The sequence below is a fragment of the Lepisosteus platostomus genome, chromosome 6 (assembly GCF_059453375.1).
Source record: "Lepisosteus platostomus isolate fLepPlt1 chromosome 6, fLepPlt1.hap1, whole genome shotgun sequence".
NCBI lineage: Eukaryota > Metazoa > Chordata > Actinopteri > Semionotiformes > Lepisosteidae > Lepisosteus > Lepisosteus platostomus.
In genome coordinates, this window is record NC_142616.1 from 17,623,877 (window position 1) to 17,641,555 (window position 17,679).

The 17,679-nt window shown below is 44.4% G+C and overlaps 1 protein-coding gene across 2 annotated transcripts in view; it reads right to left on the minus strand.

Annotated features, from left to right (window-relative positions):
* The window catches only part of ercc6 (excision repair cross-complementation group 6), a 27,376-nt gene extending 16,182 nt beyond the window's left edge, over window positions 1-11,194 (minus strand). Inside the window, exons 1-8 of one of the 2 annotated variants that reach the window (XM_088634485.1) lie at window positions 11,065-11,194; window positions 9,460-9,894; window positions 8,639-8,759; window positions 7,375-7,480; window positions 5,342-6,059; window positions 3,641-3,772; window positions 2,926-3,084; window positions 1,891-2,026 (exon numbers count right to left, since the gene is read on the minus strand). In XM_088634485.1, the coding sequence (XP_088490611.1) occupies window positions 1,891-2,026; window positions 2,926-3,084; window positions 3,641-3,772; window positions 5,342-6,059; window positions 7,375-7,480; window positions 8,639-8,759; window positions 9,460-9,884 (1,797 nt within the window). In that variant the 5' untranslated portion in view covers window positions 9,885-9,894; window positions 11,065-11,194. The other variant, XM_088634486.1, reaches the window with a different exon arrangement.
* Window positions 11,195-17,679: the final 6,485 nt, after the last annotated feature.

Below are 17,679 nucleotides of genomic sequence, written 5' to 3' on the forward strand. Positions count from 1 at the left end.
TGGTTAAATCTGCGGCGATTTTGGCAATGACCAGAGCTATTAAACAGCTAAATTAACAATTACAAAACAAAGAAAATGTGCTTATGGTTAGGCCTTCCAGGCTGAGCGCGCCAAGGCAAATTAGACAATTGTATTGATTATCTTTGAAACCAACTAAGGAATTTAATTTGGATCAGCAAACTAGTTCATTAGTATAGACAACAGCAAATAGATCCTAATTAAGATAACCAAGTTAACAGAGCAACAGTATTTTATTAAGGGTTAGGGGTTATTCCACAGACTCTGAACCACGGACACAAACATACAGAAGAGTGATTAAAGACGTAAGAAAACAGAAAGGATTCAACAAGATAACTCTTTCTAAAAATTATGAAAATCAAGACGTCTAACAGAGGCAACTGTAAAATGTGAAACTGAAGATAATGATGTTTCTACTGATGCCAAAACCATCTAGGGTCTGTTTTAAAAGAGGAAGAAGTCTAAAGATGTGTTGGTCCCCTCTCCTCAAAGTGCAAATAACCACACATGGTAATGATATAGTTATTTGAAAACAGAATTCGATATTTGGGTGGATTAGAAGATAACCATTGGTGTGGAAGATGGATTCATTGTTCTAATACATCCAACACCAACTTATTTTTCACCTGACTAATATGTAAAGCGCTTCCCTGAGCACTTCCCATACTGGACAGGAGTCACTTGACCCATCACAGTGCAGCAGATCAGGGGGAGGAATGAGAAACTGCTTCACCAGCTGAATCACGAAGGAACTTTAGGGAGCCCAGACTGCGAGAGCCCAGACTGGAAGTTCGACAGGATATTGACAGCACCTCTACTCTTAAGAACGGGGCCATGCTGTCTTGGACGACCAAACAATCAAGACCTCAGTTTAATGGTTCACTTGAAGGACGACACCTTCTACCGCGGTGTCCCAGAAACCATCCCAGAGGGAAGAGCGCCACCTACAGGTTCAACACAAAGTTGCAACCTTTTCCCTAAAGGAACCCTGTCCTAGTATGGACCAGGCCCAGCCTTGCTTATTTTGTAAAATCTGAAGGTGGCAATGTGGCAACAGTATATAATATTCTAATTATGGTTTATACACAATATAATCATTTCCTAAAATAATGCTGTTTGTAAAGTTGTACATTTGTTTTCTGATTCTATTAATACAGTATATAAGTGGCTTTATATTTTGAGATGATCATTGTTTTAAAACAGCCTATAATTTAACATGTACTGGTGAGTCTAGAATATGTTCATCATGGAATACACACAGCTGTACCAATTACTCAATTTTACACATAAGCACGTTTGTCCCACTATCATGAACCGGACAAATACAGTCTGTGACAAAAGTTGTTAGTATGTCCTTTTGTTATTTAAAGTCATGTTTCAGAAATAAAACAATTTTTTAAGATGAAACACTTTCTTGACCTGCATAGGAGTACGGAAGACACACAGTACACGCAGACTACATTATTTACATTATTGTAGCACGTTGATAATAGGGCAAAGCAGGAGGCGCTGATGAAATCAACATGGTGGTCATCCTGTCAATCATGAGGAGCTCTCAGTGTGTCCACTGCTGTCCCCTTGCCAGCGCTGTCTCACAGCAGCTCAACGCACAGTTGCCACAGAGCGCCGGACTCGAAATGTGACACTAGCGGGCGGATCGACGTTTAAATCTGAGCCCCAAGGCCTTGCTTGGAGACTGAACACTACCGGAAAGACTGCAGGAAAACCCAACTGAATCAAAGGATTGTATTCTGATCTCTCCAGTCATCGCAGTTACATTTTCACAGCCCACAAAATTCAGAAACTTTTATGGAATTAATTCAGAGTTAAAGCATGCACATCTGTAACGAGGGTCCTGCGACCTAAGCCCACCTTCCGGCTGGAGAAAGAGCCAGTGTCGTGCAGCACGGCCACGCGGAAGGGAGGCCACCACGTGTGAAACTCCTTAACCCACTGGTGCATCACCGTGGCCGGACACACAATGATGGTGGGGCCCAGTCCGGCGTATCTAAACACACAGAAGCTGCTGTTATATAGAGTGAGGCAGTGAAGCACAGAATACCTGTTAATATCTGTTATGCTGCCCATGCATGCATGTTTTAATTTAAAGGAAATCAGACATGAATGGTGATTATGACATTCCGATGAGAAAATAAAATACAAGTGGCTTTATATATCGAAATATGCATCATTCTATTGCGAATATAGACGTTAAGGCTCTCGGTTTACAATCACAAGAACAGCTGGGCGAACTACACCGCGCTTATTTCTTTCCGATGCCTCTCTTCTTTGGAATTCAGTTTGAAGATGGAAAGAATGATTTCACTCTGAACAGAAAAATGTACAGCCTGTTGGAGGTCCAAATTAAGATCTGTCCAAACTCTCCAGTCGCCAGATTTAAGCCACAGAAAAAGGTGTTTTTCAGCGGTAAAAACAACATTTGTGGGTTTCATAACAGAGTCTGCTGCAGAGAATGGTAAGTCCACGTTTCACCAAAGCAGATGCAATCTCGAGATATGATAAATGCTGCTAAAAGTATTATAAGCAATTTAAAATTCTATGTTGTGTAAACTATTGATATTGAGCCGTAATTGAGTTGGTAAACAATCAATTTGTGGAATTCAAAGCTAGACATTGTATTGACCCACGCATATCCAGCCCCTGTGCATCTGCAAAACAAAGCATTACCGTTTGGAATTCATTAAATGTGTTACATGTTTAATTTCCCCAGCCCTACAGCTCTACCATCTCGTAAATATCTTCCTTTGATGTTCCCACTAAAAGAATTAAAGGAATATTGTAATTGAAATGTCTTTAATAATTTAGGAGGTCCTCCTCCACCAGCAGTACAGCTGATGAAATATTAATTGAGCTCGAGACTGACAGTCTGGAGAGAGGGGCACTTGCCTGTAATTTGAGCCACGAGTCCTGATCTTGCTGTAGCTCAGCCCTGCCAGGAAGGCAATTATCTGGATGGTCTTGCCCAGGCCCATCTCATCCCCCAGAATTCCTCCTGCCTGCTGGCAGTGCAATTCCCACAGCCACCTGACACCTGTCTGTTGATACCTGTGAACAATGCCAGACGTGTTTGACAAACACACAACAAGAACTAATGATAAATTAATCACCTGGTAATTATCTGTATTGATTCAACCCAGAATTCTAAGAGTAACATGAATCATGCCTGTTAGACACAGGCACTATGAGGAGGCATTTATATTTCATGTGCTTTAACAGCCTTGATGGCAGGAGCTACAAATTGCACACTGAAAGACACCACCTGACTTTATCTCAATGCTGCATTCCCAAACCACTGTCAACTCACTTCCAAAATATATTCCCTTGCTCCAAGCACCTACTATTGACAATTGATGTATAGATACTACTTTTATCTAACACGACTGGTAAAAATATTTTAACAAGTGTATAAATAGCCTATATCTCTGCTTTTGATTTCTATAAAAAACACTGTAGTCAAAAAATAAAAACCCAATTACACTTGCACGTGTTTTTGAATATTCTTTTAAACATACTCTCCGTGTACAGAGGTTCAAGGTATCCTTCATATGCCTGAAGAGCTCGGAGGATTTAACCAATATTCAATCAAACACCTAAACCTTACTTAAACAGCTTTTTCCAGAGGAATCCAGGCATCTTGAAACCTTCATCAAATTCAGCATCGCTGTCTTCGGACTCGTCAGCTCCAGCCTCCTGCTGCTCCATCTTTTCCCTCAGTCTCTGTTTCTTCCACCTCCTGGACAAATGCAGCGACCGAGTCATTACAGCTGCCGGCCCAAGGCACAGAAACCCATACCTCTGCACCATCTGCAAGTCTGAAAGCACCAGACCCCGCATCGGGATACCAAATAGCCATGGCCCAATCTGTTAGTGGTCACATCTTTTAAGAAGACAAAGAATAATTCTCTCACGTGTTGAACTAATAGGCCATCAAATACAGTTCGAAGGATTCGACAGGATCAGGCGGGTCAAAAAGAAGACAATCTAATCCCGTCAAATCAGTCCAAGAGGTTTTCAAAACAAGCAGGACTCCAACGCTACTAAGCTTCTAATATCTATCTTCATGACTAATCCTGCAAGCTGATTTAGCCAGGGACACGATCAGTTCTACAGACGTACACAGGGTTTCGCCATGTCTTAACCATGAACTCGTTTCATGGAATTTCATTCATGTATTTTCCCTTCCACCCCGAATCTGAAGTAGTTCCGTTCCACATCTCTGCCTTCCAGAGGAGAACAAAGAGCCTCACCCAGCCTCTGTCAGCCTAGAGAGTGTAAATATGAAGAAAGCCATTGCTCACTTCCAATATTTTCTGTCTGAACTGTCTTCCAGAAGAACATTATTAAAACTCCTCGCAAATCTATCCCCACGGTCCTCTATGTTTTACGGATGTGTATTTAATTTGCATTTTTCTTTAGGATTGTTATGTAGAGAAATCACTGCAACGCATTTCAAGCCAAGCAGTCACTACAATTTGATTTAGGAGACATTTTTGCAGGCATCACACTGAGATTTAATATAGTTTTACATTTTTAGCAAAATGCATAGTTTGTATTTAAAATAAGAAAGGATCCCTGGTTAATTATACTAATTTCCCAAATTGAGAAACCCATTGCTCTGCCTTAGTTAGCTCACTTTTTATGGGCTTTCAGGGTGGCTTTAATTGATCCAGTCTAGCTGCAGGGACATGGCAGTTAGTAGCAGTGTCGTTATGAAGCAAATTAAGATTGATACAGACAATTAAGCATTTGAGCTTCAAATGAAAGGTGTGAGAGAGGGTACAAAAAATCCATCTTCATTTACGCCCTGCTCCTGTCACTTCACGGGGACACCATTTTAAATTTCTTCAGGCTTCCTGGTAGACATTTTTAATTAAGTCTGAGCAAGCACTGCTCTTTATTTAACAAACCTGAGGAAGAAAAAAAAAAAACGGGTGGCGATGTATCACGCTGCTCAGAAAACATTTCAGAAGAGCTGTGTAAAAATACAGACTGCTCAGGCCAGTGAAACCATGTCGCTTGTTCAGTACGAACACTGTTGACGTTCTTGTTGAAGACAGTCAGTGCACTAATAGAACAACTGTGTCCTACGCCGGCTTCCGTCTACAAGCTCCCTAGATCTTGCTCACAGGCCATGAGCAGAACCCACCCGCCAAACCCCCAGGTCACGGTCGCACCCCATGCCTGAGAGACAGGAGCTTTTTCGGGAGAAACCGCCACCTAGCCCGATACGAAATGCGCAACGCAGAGGCGGGCTACTTGGAAACTCTTCCAGAAGAGGGCACACCCCTGCGGCGGGCCTCACCTCAACCTCTGCTTGTAAAACTCGACGTCCCCGTCGTCTCTGCATCTCTTCACGCGGCCCTTTCGAGCCGCACCCTCCTCTTCGGAGCTGCTGCGGAAATCTTCGTCACCCTCCTCCTCCGTGGTCTTCCTCCCCGGCCGCCGCTTCTGCTGCTTGGACGGCTTTGGGTCGTACTCCTCCTCGTCCGCCCAGAACTTGTCCTCCTCCTCCTCCTCCTCCGGCTCCTCGGGGTCGAAGAGCTCGTCGCTGGGAATGTACTCGGACTCCCCGCTCTCGGAGCCACGGTGGGAACGGGATTTCCTTTTCTCGGCAGGAGGAGGCTTCTCGCCTTTGACCTTCGCTTTGGACTGGAGTTTCAAGGCATTCCTCTGTAACTTCCGCAGGTGTTTCTCGAGCTTTTGGCCCTTCCCCGACACCTTCCCATTCTCCTGCACTCCGACCTGCCCGGCCGCGCCGGGATCTGTGGGCTCGCGGCGAGGTCTCTTCACCTTCTTCCTGGATCGCAGCTTTTTCCTGTTCATTGCCATCACGGCCTGATCGGCCAGATACTTCTCAAATCCAGACGCCTCATCAAGCATGACTTTCCTGGGCTCCTTCTTTTCCGGCTTCTGGGGGATTCTGGTACCGAAAGGGGTCATCTGGCCAGTCCGAATGAGCTCCTCCCATTCGGTTTCCTGAGCTGGCATGAGCATGCTGCCAAGAGTCGAGGGGCCAGGCTCTGGAGACAAAACCAGAGTACAGACAGTGCATGGGTTTTTCTGACCTTTATTTTTTCCGCCACTGCTCATTCCTCAAAGGGGAACTGCAACGCTATTTTCATATTTCGGGGCTAGAAAGAATCAGCATTGATGAGTGCATTTCAAACCACGGTAAATGTAAAATCTACACAGTAGCTTGTAAAACCTCCAATTTACATCCCAAAATAGACTTCTTTTTCCAGGTCTGCACAGTGCCATGCTCTGCTATTCAGAACGAGGCATCAAAACTTCCAATGATGCGTTGCAGGCTACGTTGTAAACAAGCAGACTTGTGAATACATCTCCAACAGAAATACTGCTCTCGACTTCAAGACTACAAATACAACCTACTTATCAACTCCGCATGCAGATCACTTTGGAACATTTCTGCGGTGAAATGCCTGCTGAACAACCTGTACTTATACGCTAGTACATCGCATTACATTAGTCATTACAGCGACCATTGAGGAGGAAGGGCCGAATCACGTCACAGTTAGTGGGAACTCAAATGCGAGTCTGCGAAAATATGGAGACTTAGAGTACTTTCACGGAGTGCACGATTTTGTGCCTAATTTGAAATTTGTTAATTTTTTCTATAACGTCAATGAATTTATTTAGCTACCGAGATTTAATAACTGATCTGAGAAATTGGGACTGCGGTTCCCCTTCAAACCACTGAATTCAAGAGCCGTAAGCGTACCCAATTTGTTTTTTAAAAAAGGTGTTTTGCCTTCTTATCCAATCAATAATCCAAGTAATTATTACTCTTAGGTAATTAAAACCGGAGGTGGGTTGAAGCTTAGAGAATTGAGGATGGTGTGGCTCATTCTTGTCTTTCCTTTTCTTTTGATACCAACATTCATTAGGAGGGCAGACTGATGGGAGGAACACTCTGTCAAGCTTCTGGAAAGATACACTGCACTCTCTACACATGGGCCATTTCTGACACCATGAAGAAATTCAGAATAGTTACGTTCCTGTAATCCAGATGAAATCTAAATCTTCCACTGTCATTTACATCCAGCTCTCTAATGAGCCACAAACCTCTGACTAACACTTTTTTCTCATTAATTTTCCCTGTGTATCAGCACAATCACAGGATGCTCGACCAGCCCTACGTTTACACTGAGCACCATAGAACATTATTTTAAAGATCAGCTTTTTATATTATTGCCCTTATAAAACCATATGAGGAAGCGCAGCGACTGATATAACATGAAGCAATTTTCACACCCTCCCCAGCGGCAGGCACAAAGCCATCCACCGAACTCCTGAGCGGTCACTATGCCCACTCACCTTCATCATCCTCATCTGGATCAGCCTCAATCTCCAGAACAGCTTCTCCTCCAAGGACAGCCTGCAGACGCTTCTGCTTTGCCTTAATCTTTCTCAGCTGCTTCTCCTGCAAAATCGAGAGCTGATTAACAAATTGCTTCTCAATGCCGACTTTGCTCGTGAATGACTTACTTTTCTAATTGAATACAAAAGGTGCTCTTGGATTTGAATATTCTGAAGGGGACACACGAACAGCTGCCTGTGAGCTACTCTCAGCCACATGGCCCACCACTCGCCTTTAACCCTGCTCTGAAAGTGCACATCACTTGTTTGTCAGTCAGGGAATATTCTGATTTAGGCGTGCAAACAACTTCCATTGCTCATTCCTTGGCCTATATGTGATCTCCATCATGCTAATTTAATCTTTTTTTCATTTTGAGCTGGACTGAACACATTAAACCTGCAAATCTGAAAGACAAGCTGCCACGTTTTATCACCCTGCAACTCACAACTGGCAACCAGCAGGAGTGAGCCTGACCAGTATCTGGATGGCAGACTCCTGAGAAAGCTAAGGTTGCTGCTGGAAGAGGTCTTAGTGGGTCCAGTTGAGGGCACTCACTCTGCAGGCTGTGTGGGTCCTAATGCCCCAGTAAACAGATGGGAAAACTATACTGTAAAAATGGCGCCGTCCTTCTGATGAGACATAAAACTCCTGAGGTCCTGACTCTCTGTGGTCATTAAAAATCCCATGGCATTTCTGAACAGGAGTAGGGGTGTTACCACAGGTGCCCTGGCCAAATTTCCTCCTGGCCTTTACCAATCGTGGCCTCCTAATAATCCCCATCTTTGAACTGGCTTCATCACTCTCTTCTCCCCACTGACAGCTGATGTGTGGTGAGTGTTCTGGTGCACTATGGCTGCCATCACATCATCCAGGTGGGGCTGCACATTAGTGGTGGTGGAGGGGAGTCCCCATTACCTGTAAAACGCTTTGAGGGGTGTGTCCAGAAAGCGTTACATAAGTGTAAGGATTTGTATTATTATTATTGTTGTTGTGTTGAATCCAATAACCTGGTTTCAATGGCTAAATGAGATCCTGGAATAAATTACTACTAATTGATCTAGTATGGCCTCTTCTTGTTTGTAACCTTTCTTATGTCCTTACTGATAAAACCAAAAATAACAATAACCTTTAATATGCAGACATAAAAATAATACGAAAGGCGATTTCTTACTCCTGACACTCTACTTAAAATGAAACAGACTCTTAAAACAGTGCTGTTACCTTGTTTTCCTTCTGCCTTTTAACTGATTCAATTTTCCTGCTGATGTCTTTGCTTGTGGCAGTATAAGGCGTGAGCTGCTCTATGATTTTATTGGCATGTTTGAGAGCAGCTGTACAGGACCTAAGGAAGACAAGACAAAAGTTAGATTTCAGTTAGCTGATTTTTGGTTTTAAATTTTCCAACACAAGACTTGAGAACCACTGAAGAACTGAAATCGTAACGTCTGCCCTGTCTAAATGACAAAGAGTTGCAGGAAATCGAGATTTTCACAAGCTCCGTGGTGCCCATTGCACGCCCAGGGCCTGACTGGGGGGCTTTCGTGTACCAGGAGCTCCACCCTTCTGCCCAATGGAAACCTCGAAACCGCACCGATGAGTGGGACAGGGTTTCTGTATACTCCAGACGCAAGTCTGCTCTCATACATGAAATCATTATGCTCATAATTAACACTCAGATTTTGCACGTCTGGATTAGCTCTAAAAATCAGTTCCAAAAACAAGAGAAATGTGAACAGATGCCAGTACTGCTTATGCTGTGCACTGATGCTCAAGCGGCGTCAGCAAGCACAGGCTGAAAAGGAACAGGAAAGGTTCATTCCATGCTGAAAGGAAAAGAGACACCACATTAAGACTGCTGAGCCTTCTTCAGGCGTGTCAGTTCTCATTGTCTCTTGTGTCTATTTCTTTTCAGCATGGAATAACCCTTCACCTGCTCTTATGCTGTGCCTGCTTTGAAACCAGTCCGAAACCCGCCCTCGGACATTGGCCAAGTAAGTCAGAGAGGGGGAGTGAACGAGAGAGGGTGCCTTGTGCCACCGAACCTCAGGTCATCCAGCACCGCCTGGTACTCCTTCTCTGCGTCGGCTCTCCTGGCGGCCTGGCTGGCCTCGCTGATCGCCCGGTCCACCTGCTGCAGCACCCCCTGCTCCAGCACCTCCTGGTCGTACACGTCCACCCCCAGGCCCCGCAGCTCGTCCGCCTGGGCGCTGTGGGCCACGGCCTGGATCTGCTGCCGGTCGATGTGCAGCAGGGCCTGCGGCTTCCTGGGCAGCTCCGGCGCCGGCCCGGCAGCAGGGGCTGCCACCGGCGCTGCTCCGGGGCTCCCCCTGCTGGAGAACGAACACCCCGCCTCTTCTTCTCCGCCGATCCCATTCTCCTGTGGGACCTCGGGCTCCTGGGGCTCGGGGGCAGTGACAGGGCTCTTCGGCGTTGCTGGGTCTTGGTCCCCAGTTCCATCTGTGGGCATTTCTAGACTACTGCAAAGAAGCACAGAAAATATTTCCCCTCCATTTTCAGAAAATTCTTCCAAAAGTCAACTGGAAGGTAGACTGTATCAGGCGGTGCCTCTTTAACGCCTGAAAGATGCAGGGCTGTGGAGTACAGAACACCGAAGAGTGAAAGGCAGTGGCCTTGGACTACTGTATTCGTGCACAGACACCCCGGTACAGGCACACTAGTCAAAATCCACACTGGAAATCTGAGGTCAGAAGACAAGCATCACTCACTGTCAGTCAAAGTGCGCTGAAGCACACCTGCCTGACAAGACACAGGAGGCTGAAGTACAGTATCCTCCAAGGGCAGCGCCTTTCCCTGCTCAGTGTTTCATACTTCACAACTCTGCGTCTTTCAGGTGTTAAAGAGACAGCGCCTGATATGATCTGTTTCAAGCCGTGGAAGCACAGAGTGCAAAAAAAACATTAAAGGTTTTAAAGATGAAATCACCGTGATAGTAAACAAAGCTTTATTAAATAAGTGCACATTACCATAAACAACACAATAACCATGCACGTGGATTCAATTGTTTCTGAACAGTACAAAGTCTGGATGAATCGATGGCCTGGTTTAATGTAGTTTAGTTTTAAAACAGATTTCCCACAACTAAATAGCTGTGCTCTCCTCTGCCCAGTCAGGAAAGAGCCCAGACTATTCACCATCCTGTCAAGGTGCTGTCAGAGGAGTGCTCCAGTCACTGCCAGCACCTGACCGGCGCTGCTTACGGTAACTGCTGAGACCCCTGTCACAACCGGCATACACCGACAACAAAACTGGGACCTGATGGCTTATTGACATCTCCGGCAAAAGAAAATTATAAAGGAAACACTGAACGCCTCTTCGAGATGTTACAAAAAAAAAAACTAACAGAAACTGAATTTCAGCTGTGGCGTTCATACGACCGGGAAAACTAAATCCAGATTAAAAAGTAAATTTGCACCTCGGACATTTTTAGTCATTCCGTCTCTGGTGGGAAAGATCCACAACATCAAAATTACATAACACAACCCCTTCTTCATCCCCCTGTGCTCGGTAAAGTAACAATTAATCCGTGTCTGGCGACCCTGTTATACAACTTCAGCAGACATCTAAAGGTAAACAGTAACGATAATTTACTGAAGGTTACTATCACACATCTCCAAACCCTATCTTACCTCCAGAGATGTTATATACAATATTACACAATGGAACCATTCCGGCGCCCTCCTTCCGGCAACTTGCGTGGTGTAAATCTGGAGCACTGTGTAAAGTGCAGCGCCACCCCGTGGACAGGAGGAAGTATATTGTAACGCAACGGGGGCTCAGGCGGGGCGCCCTTGCCGCATCTGGTCGGCCCAAAGTATAGGTGGCTCGAACCCGGGACTTCCGCGTCTCTCTGCAGCGACCTAGCCCCGTGAGCTAAAGAGAGATCTCTCCACAGCCCAGTAGCTGTGGTCCTGCTATCACAGGGAAGGGCGGTGACGTCACCCGCTCTGGTACGCCGGCTCTTACACAGTGCTTGTCGGCCGTAAGCGTTACACAGGACCACAGCTACTGGGCTGTGGAGAGATCTCTCTTTAGCTCACGGGGCTAGGTCGCTGCAGAGAGACGCGGAAGTCCCGGGTTCGAGCCACCTATACTTTGGGCCGACCAGATGCGGCAAGGGCGCCCGCCTGAGCCCCCGTTGCGTTACAATATACAGTATTGAGTGCCACGGTATGATGGATTTGTATGAGGAATGATACAGCGAACGGTTCACTTTCGCTCCATATACTGCCAAAATATTTATGCCCTAAATCCTAGTAAAAATTAAAAGGCCCTTACAGAGTATATGTACATATTCTAAAGAGGTGTTCATATCTAATTAAACATCCAGCTGTTACAAGCTTCAAACGTGTGGCGAGTATGGCTGATGACTGGTTTGGGATTTACTATTCTTTCGCCTTGAAAAAAGCAGTAAATAACAACCACCTCTTGTTTCATCATCTTCTGAATGACTGCTGTCTGCAGGAGGAGAATATGGTATATCATTGAGCGCTAGATGGCGCTCGCGGCCTTCCTTAAGAAACAACTGCGCCACTATCTCGGGCGCCCACTGAGAAGCGGCATCAATATATGTTGAACGCAAAAGGCTTTCCAATCTGCTTTCGCTTATATAATTATGCCGAACCAGGATGATTATACATAATGTAGAAATGCTCAGTCTGCCGACCGCCAAAAAACAATTCACAAGCTGGATTACATCAAACTAAAATTACAGGAATCTTTTAGAGTAAATTGGAGGGGAAATATATGTCCTGAGAGTCATTTTTCTTCTGAAAGCTGCCTTCTGCCGTTTTTATTACATTTTACATAACATTTATTGTTACTAAATAAATAAAAAAGTGATATTGCATTCAGCTAAATTGATGAAAATATCCAACAACGACAACGACAACATTTCCATGTGATTTCTGAGCTGTTATAGTGCGTATTCTGTTCACGCCGTTGGAGAATGTTTGAAGATCAGTTTTGCAGTGCTGTACTTTGTGAGAAAGAATTGTTATTATTACCTCGAGAATAAACATGATTAATGCTGGTTCGTTGGTTCTTTTAATGTAAATTGTAGCTTAGGCCAATGCAAAGAAAAAGCATTCCCCAGAGTCACTATGTTCTGTATCAAAACTACATTGCAACCTAGAGGACAGTGAAATTAATTTACTTTTTCCCCGTGGCCCCAATAACAATTTTGTGGTTTATTCAGAACTACAGCGTAGCCACTTTTATTTTTTTCGTTGCAAATAACTAAACAAAAATTACGTAAAGGTGTTGCAGACTCAGTAGACAATGTTAATTCAAATGTTAAAAAGATAGGTCCATGCCAGTATATCTTTTAAAACCTTTTTAAAACTTGTCAGATGTGGAATCTCAACATAATTTCAGCTTTGGAAAAGGAAGAAGAGCCTAAAAGCGTTCTATTTACAGTACAAACATGCTTTCTACCAACCAACTAGCTCTTAGTCAAACAATTTCTTTTTTATAAAGAAGCAGTTACGTTTTTTTTTCTTTGCTGTATTAAAAGAATTAGTAAGCTTAGTTACATACAATCTGTCATACATTCCTTAAGTAATCTTGAGAAAGGAAATACTTAAATAAGAGCCACACAACTGTAAGAGGAAAAACAACTCCTTGTTTCTAGAACTACATTAATCATACTGTACATAATGCATCTGTGATGACCCCAGCCCTTGGAAGGGCCCTGTGTGCTGGTACTGTGTTTATAAACCTCCAGTGCCACAGCGGTTAGCATTCCTGATTTGCAGTGCTGTGGCTTGGGTTTCAATTCCTGCGGTACTATCTGTATGGAGTTTGTATGCTCTCCCTGTAATAGAGTGGGTTTCCTCCCACAATCCAAAGACATTCTGGCTTCTGGGAAAATTGGCCCTGGTGTGAGTGTGATTGTGTTTCTTGTCTGTGTCTGTGTGTGCCCTGTGGGACTGCTGTCCTATCTGGGCTGTTTCCTGCCTTGAACCAAATGCCTGCTGGGATAGGCTCCAGCACCCCTGAGACCCTGTATTGGGTAAAGTAGCTAAAAATGGCTGGATGGATGGTTAGGTGTTCTGTATAATGGATCTGTATCTACATCAATTATGGTGCAAATACTATTGGAAAGCTCTGTAAGAGAGCTACTGTACTGAGCATTTCTGTGAGAGAATCCAAGCTTTTTACCAGAATAAAAAAACATACTTGCATCAACCACTGCTTTTGAGAAACCGTGAGACTTTTGAACTAGACATTAACTTCAACAGTTTCCCTACTATTCTTTTTTTTATCATGGTAACATTCCCAATTATTAGTTGTTATGTTAGTTGATATTATTATCATTAGTTATAGAAAACTTAAACTTCTGCTCTCGTCACACTCATAATATTTAGGCTCTTCTGTCAAACCTTTGGGAGCCTGCCTTTGTTTTAAATATGTGGTATGTCACCGTGTTTGGAATATTGAGAATGATATTCACAGTGCGAGTTAAATTCTTATCCCTTTAACAATGATGAAAACCGAAAGGAATACATTCTCTCCGTCTGGACTGGAATGACCACTCCCTCGCTTCGACATTCACAAAGGGGCTTTCAATGAAACCTTCATAAAATTGGAGCCTAATTGCGCTGTAGTGAATTTGGCAGGTATTTGATTGTTCTGAGTGAACTGATGAATTGCCTTTTTGTCTCGGTATTATAGGCACACCTGTGAGGGCATACAGACCCTAACAAAGAGTGGGAAGGAAGTGTGGAGCCAGAACACAGGCCAGGTTCGGCAGGTCCCACAGGGACAGAGTTCTAGTGTCGCCACAGCGCAGAGAAGGAATGACTTGTTCCTCTCCCTTCAGGGTGGATCAGGGTTGCAAGTTTGTAGGAGTGTAAAAATGCAACATTTTTCTCTGCTTCTTAGAGCTTGGGTTTAATAATAATAATAATAATAATAATAAAATTGCTTACACTTATATAGCGCTTTTCTGGACACTCCACTCAAAGCGCTTTACAGGTAATGGGGACTCCCCTCCACAACCACCAGTGTGCAGCCCCACCTGGATGATGCGACGACAGCCATAGTGCGCCAGAACGCTCACCACACATCAGCTATCAGTGGGGAGGAGGGCAGTGTAATTAAGCCAATTTATAGAGGGGGGTTGTTAGGATGCCATGATTGATAAAGGCCGATGGGAAATTTGGCCAGGACGCCGGGGTTACACCCCTACTCTTTTCGAGAAACACCCTGGGATTTTTAATGACCACTGAGAGTCAGGACCTCGGTTTTACGTCTCATCCGAAGGACGGTTTAAGCAAATGTGCTGCAAAATGTGTTCAATCGCGTATGGTACCGAGAATCACAGCTCTGCCTTAACATTTTTTATTGGCAATTGTGTCGGTTTGTTCGAAATGTGATAAGGAAGGTTCTGTGATAAGAGGGATTATGGAGTCTGAGTGACACTGTAGAGCAGACGCCTAACACAGTGTTATGAAAAACCCAGGGCTGTAAGCCTGCAGTGATTGGCGGGGTAACAAAGCCGCCGCTGGCACTTTTAAACAAAAAGCCGTGTTGAAATGAAACATCAGCTGAGTCAAAAGAGCCACACACTCCCAGCTCGGTGGGCTCCGGTTCCACGGATTTCGTTGTTATCAATGCGCCAGAACTCGGGCAGCCCTCAGACTCTGTTGCTTGAGCTGGAAAAGAAAGAACGGAGAGTTAAGGAAACCAGGAAAAGGAGTAATGCAGAGCGAAAGACCACACTGAGCCCCCTCCATCCAGCTTGGCACACAAGATTACTTCTCGGCCCTTTTTCTTTGTCTGTGCAGCAGGGTTGGAGAGAGGTCTTCTGAGAGATAATACCCCCGCTCGCTTTATGTATTTATTTTCCCACATTCATTTTCCTCTGCATGTGTGGCAGCCCTGGCGTTCAGTGCCGTCTTCATTACACTTCAGTCAGGGCAGTTTTTGACTTTGTAACGACGGGGAAGGGCGATGAACATTCAGCGCAAAGAGATAAAGGCATTTTTCCCAGTAATTTCCACCTGAGGAATTTTAAAGGGAAATAATGAGCAAACAGCTCGTATTTGCTGACTGCAGCACACTGGCTGAGTTGTAAAATGAGAGTAATGGCTGTTGGAGTTGTGTAAAATCTCGCTGGGCATCACTGCCAAGACGAGAGCTAACCGTCTCGAGGTGATGTTTAGGTTCTTCCTGTAACCAAATTGTTAATCAGTTTGTGACAGCATAAATAAATTTAAAGGGTTTAATTAAAACTAATGAATAAGCATGTGGAGAGTGCATATTGTGCAGCCGAAATGTTTGGGCTTTAAATAATTAAAAATGTCAGGCGCAGTGAGATATTTAAGTCGAGTAAGTTGCATTGAAAAAAACGTGGCTCAGTGCCTTCTTTACTCTCTGCTTCCTGCAAGTGTCTGCGTGATTTTTCTCTCCCAACCGGAGTGACAAATTATGTTTTGGAAAAATCTTTAAAGGAAAAAAAAATATTCCTTAAGGATTGGACAAATTGATGAGGATGGTGAGAAATTATGTCTATTTGTTTGTGGAACAGAAATGAGCCGATTTGACTGCTGTTTTCTCTGAAGATGTTGACAGTCTCTAAGGGAAAGTGGAGGTGGAAAAAACTAAAAACACCTGCCTGGCATCTGCCTTTATATTTAGATTTATAAATGCAGTTTTCATATTCTATTATTTTAGGGAATGGAAAATTCTTGTTTTTGTTGGTATCCCATGCAAGAAAAGAAGCAATTCAACCATTGGCGGCTGCAATCTGGTCTAGCTCTGACTGAAGCTCGTTGGTGCCACAACGCCTTTGCAGTGTGGGCTGATCTGCTGTCGCGAGTTTGCCCTCTCTGGAAATAGAGCAGGACGTGACCGAGTACTGAGAGCCTTACCCGAAGGGCTCTCCGTCTGCTCCTCACCCTCAGGCGCCTCGTCTTGGTGACTGGCAGCACTGTATGAGCAGAGCTGTAATCTCGATGTGAGGTGAGGTTTTCCAGCTGAACCCACACACAAGGCCTTCCTCTGCTCCACAGCAGTGCTGGGCTCTCCTTCACTCCACAGGCTCAGTCAGAGCTGCGGTGAGCACTGGTGCCAGACGAGGAGCAGCCGCTGAAAAGGCCAAACAGGTCCAAAAAAAGGGGAGTTGATGGGATTTCTTACACAATTATTTGGTAAGGCTACATTTTCTCTGTTTCACGGTGAAATCTATTAACTCCCAGTTGTCTTTTGTGGGAAAGATGAGAGCTGTGGGCCTCAGAGGTGAGCTGTATAATCGTCAGTGACCCCTGGGAGATATCTGGGATGTTGCTCCTGCTTCTCCAGAAATAAATTTTCCTTCGCAAATCTTAGGGGCAATTAAAGCTCTCATGTAAGGAAGATTAATCAGCATACTTAGCCTGAGCCTCATATGTCATTTCTGACATAAAGGGGTTCAGAATAGCTCCTTCACAGGTTCAGCAACTGGGGCCTTAACATTTTATTAGACTACAAACCTGTAATGACGTTAAAGAAATGCCTGATGGTATTGAGATCAGAAGGGCTTATTGTACAGATTAAATCTGATCTTTTACACATCACAGCATAATACACGCGTGGCGCTGTAATTGGGCCTGTAATACTGAAATGATGTTTATTTTAGTCTGCATTGCAATATTCCTTTCTGTCTCTCTCTTGAACTTTCTGATTTCTTTCTTTACCTGTTCTAGTGATTCATTGCACTCCTTTCCTTTAACTGGATCTTGCTTTTGTTTTTCAATGATTTTATAGAATCCTTTCCCCCCCGTCCCTAAATGATTTCTTGGTCCCTTTTTGGACGCTGTTTTTTAGGCTTTGATTAACTCACTCTTAAGATGCATCTGTTCCGTGCTTGAAGCTGAATCTCTCCACGAATTCTGCGTCCATCCTGTCTCTTTCGGCTTCTCCCGAGCCCCCTCTCACGGCCTCCCAGTCTGCTCTCCTGAACCCACCAGCCCGTGCTTGTGATTTGTACCTGTCCAGGTACGCTGCACGCACCTGTGTGTGTGGGCGCACTGGCCGGCAGGTTGCATCAGTCTGCAGGAAAAGGGAAGGATAGGCTCCCAGCGCAGGCCAGATGTGTGAACACAGGATATTTGGGAAAAGGTCAAGATCAGGCGTTTCAGGCCATTTTTTTTTCAAACAAAAAAGTTTCCACAGTTTTCTTTCAAGGCAGATGAAAAAATACAAGCGCTTAATTTTCTTGACACAATTGGTGAGGAGTTTGCACTTGCCTAAAAGGAATG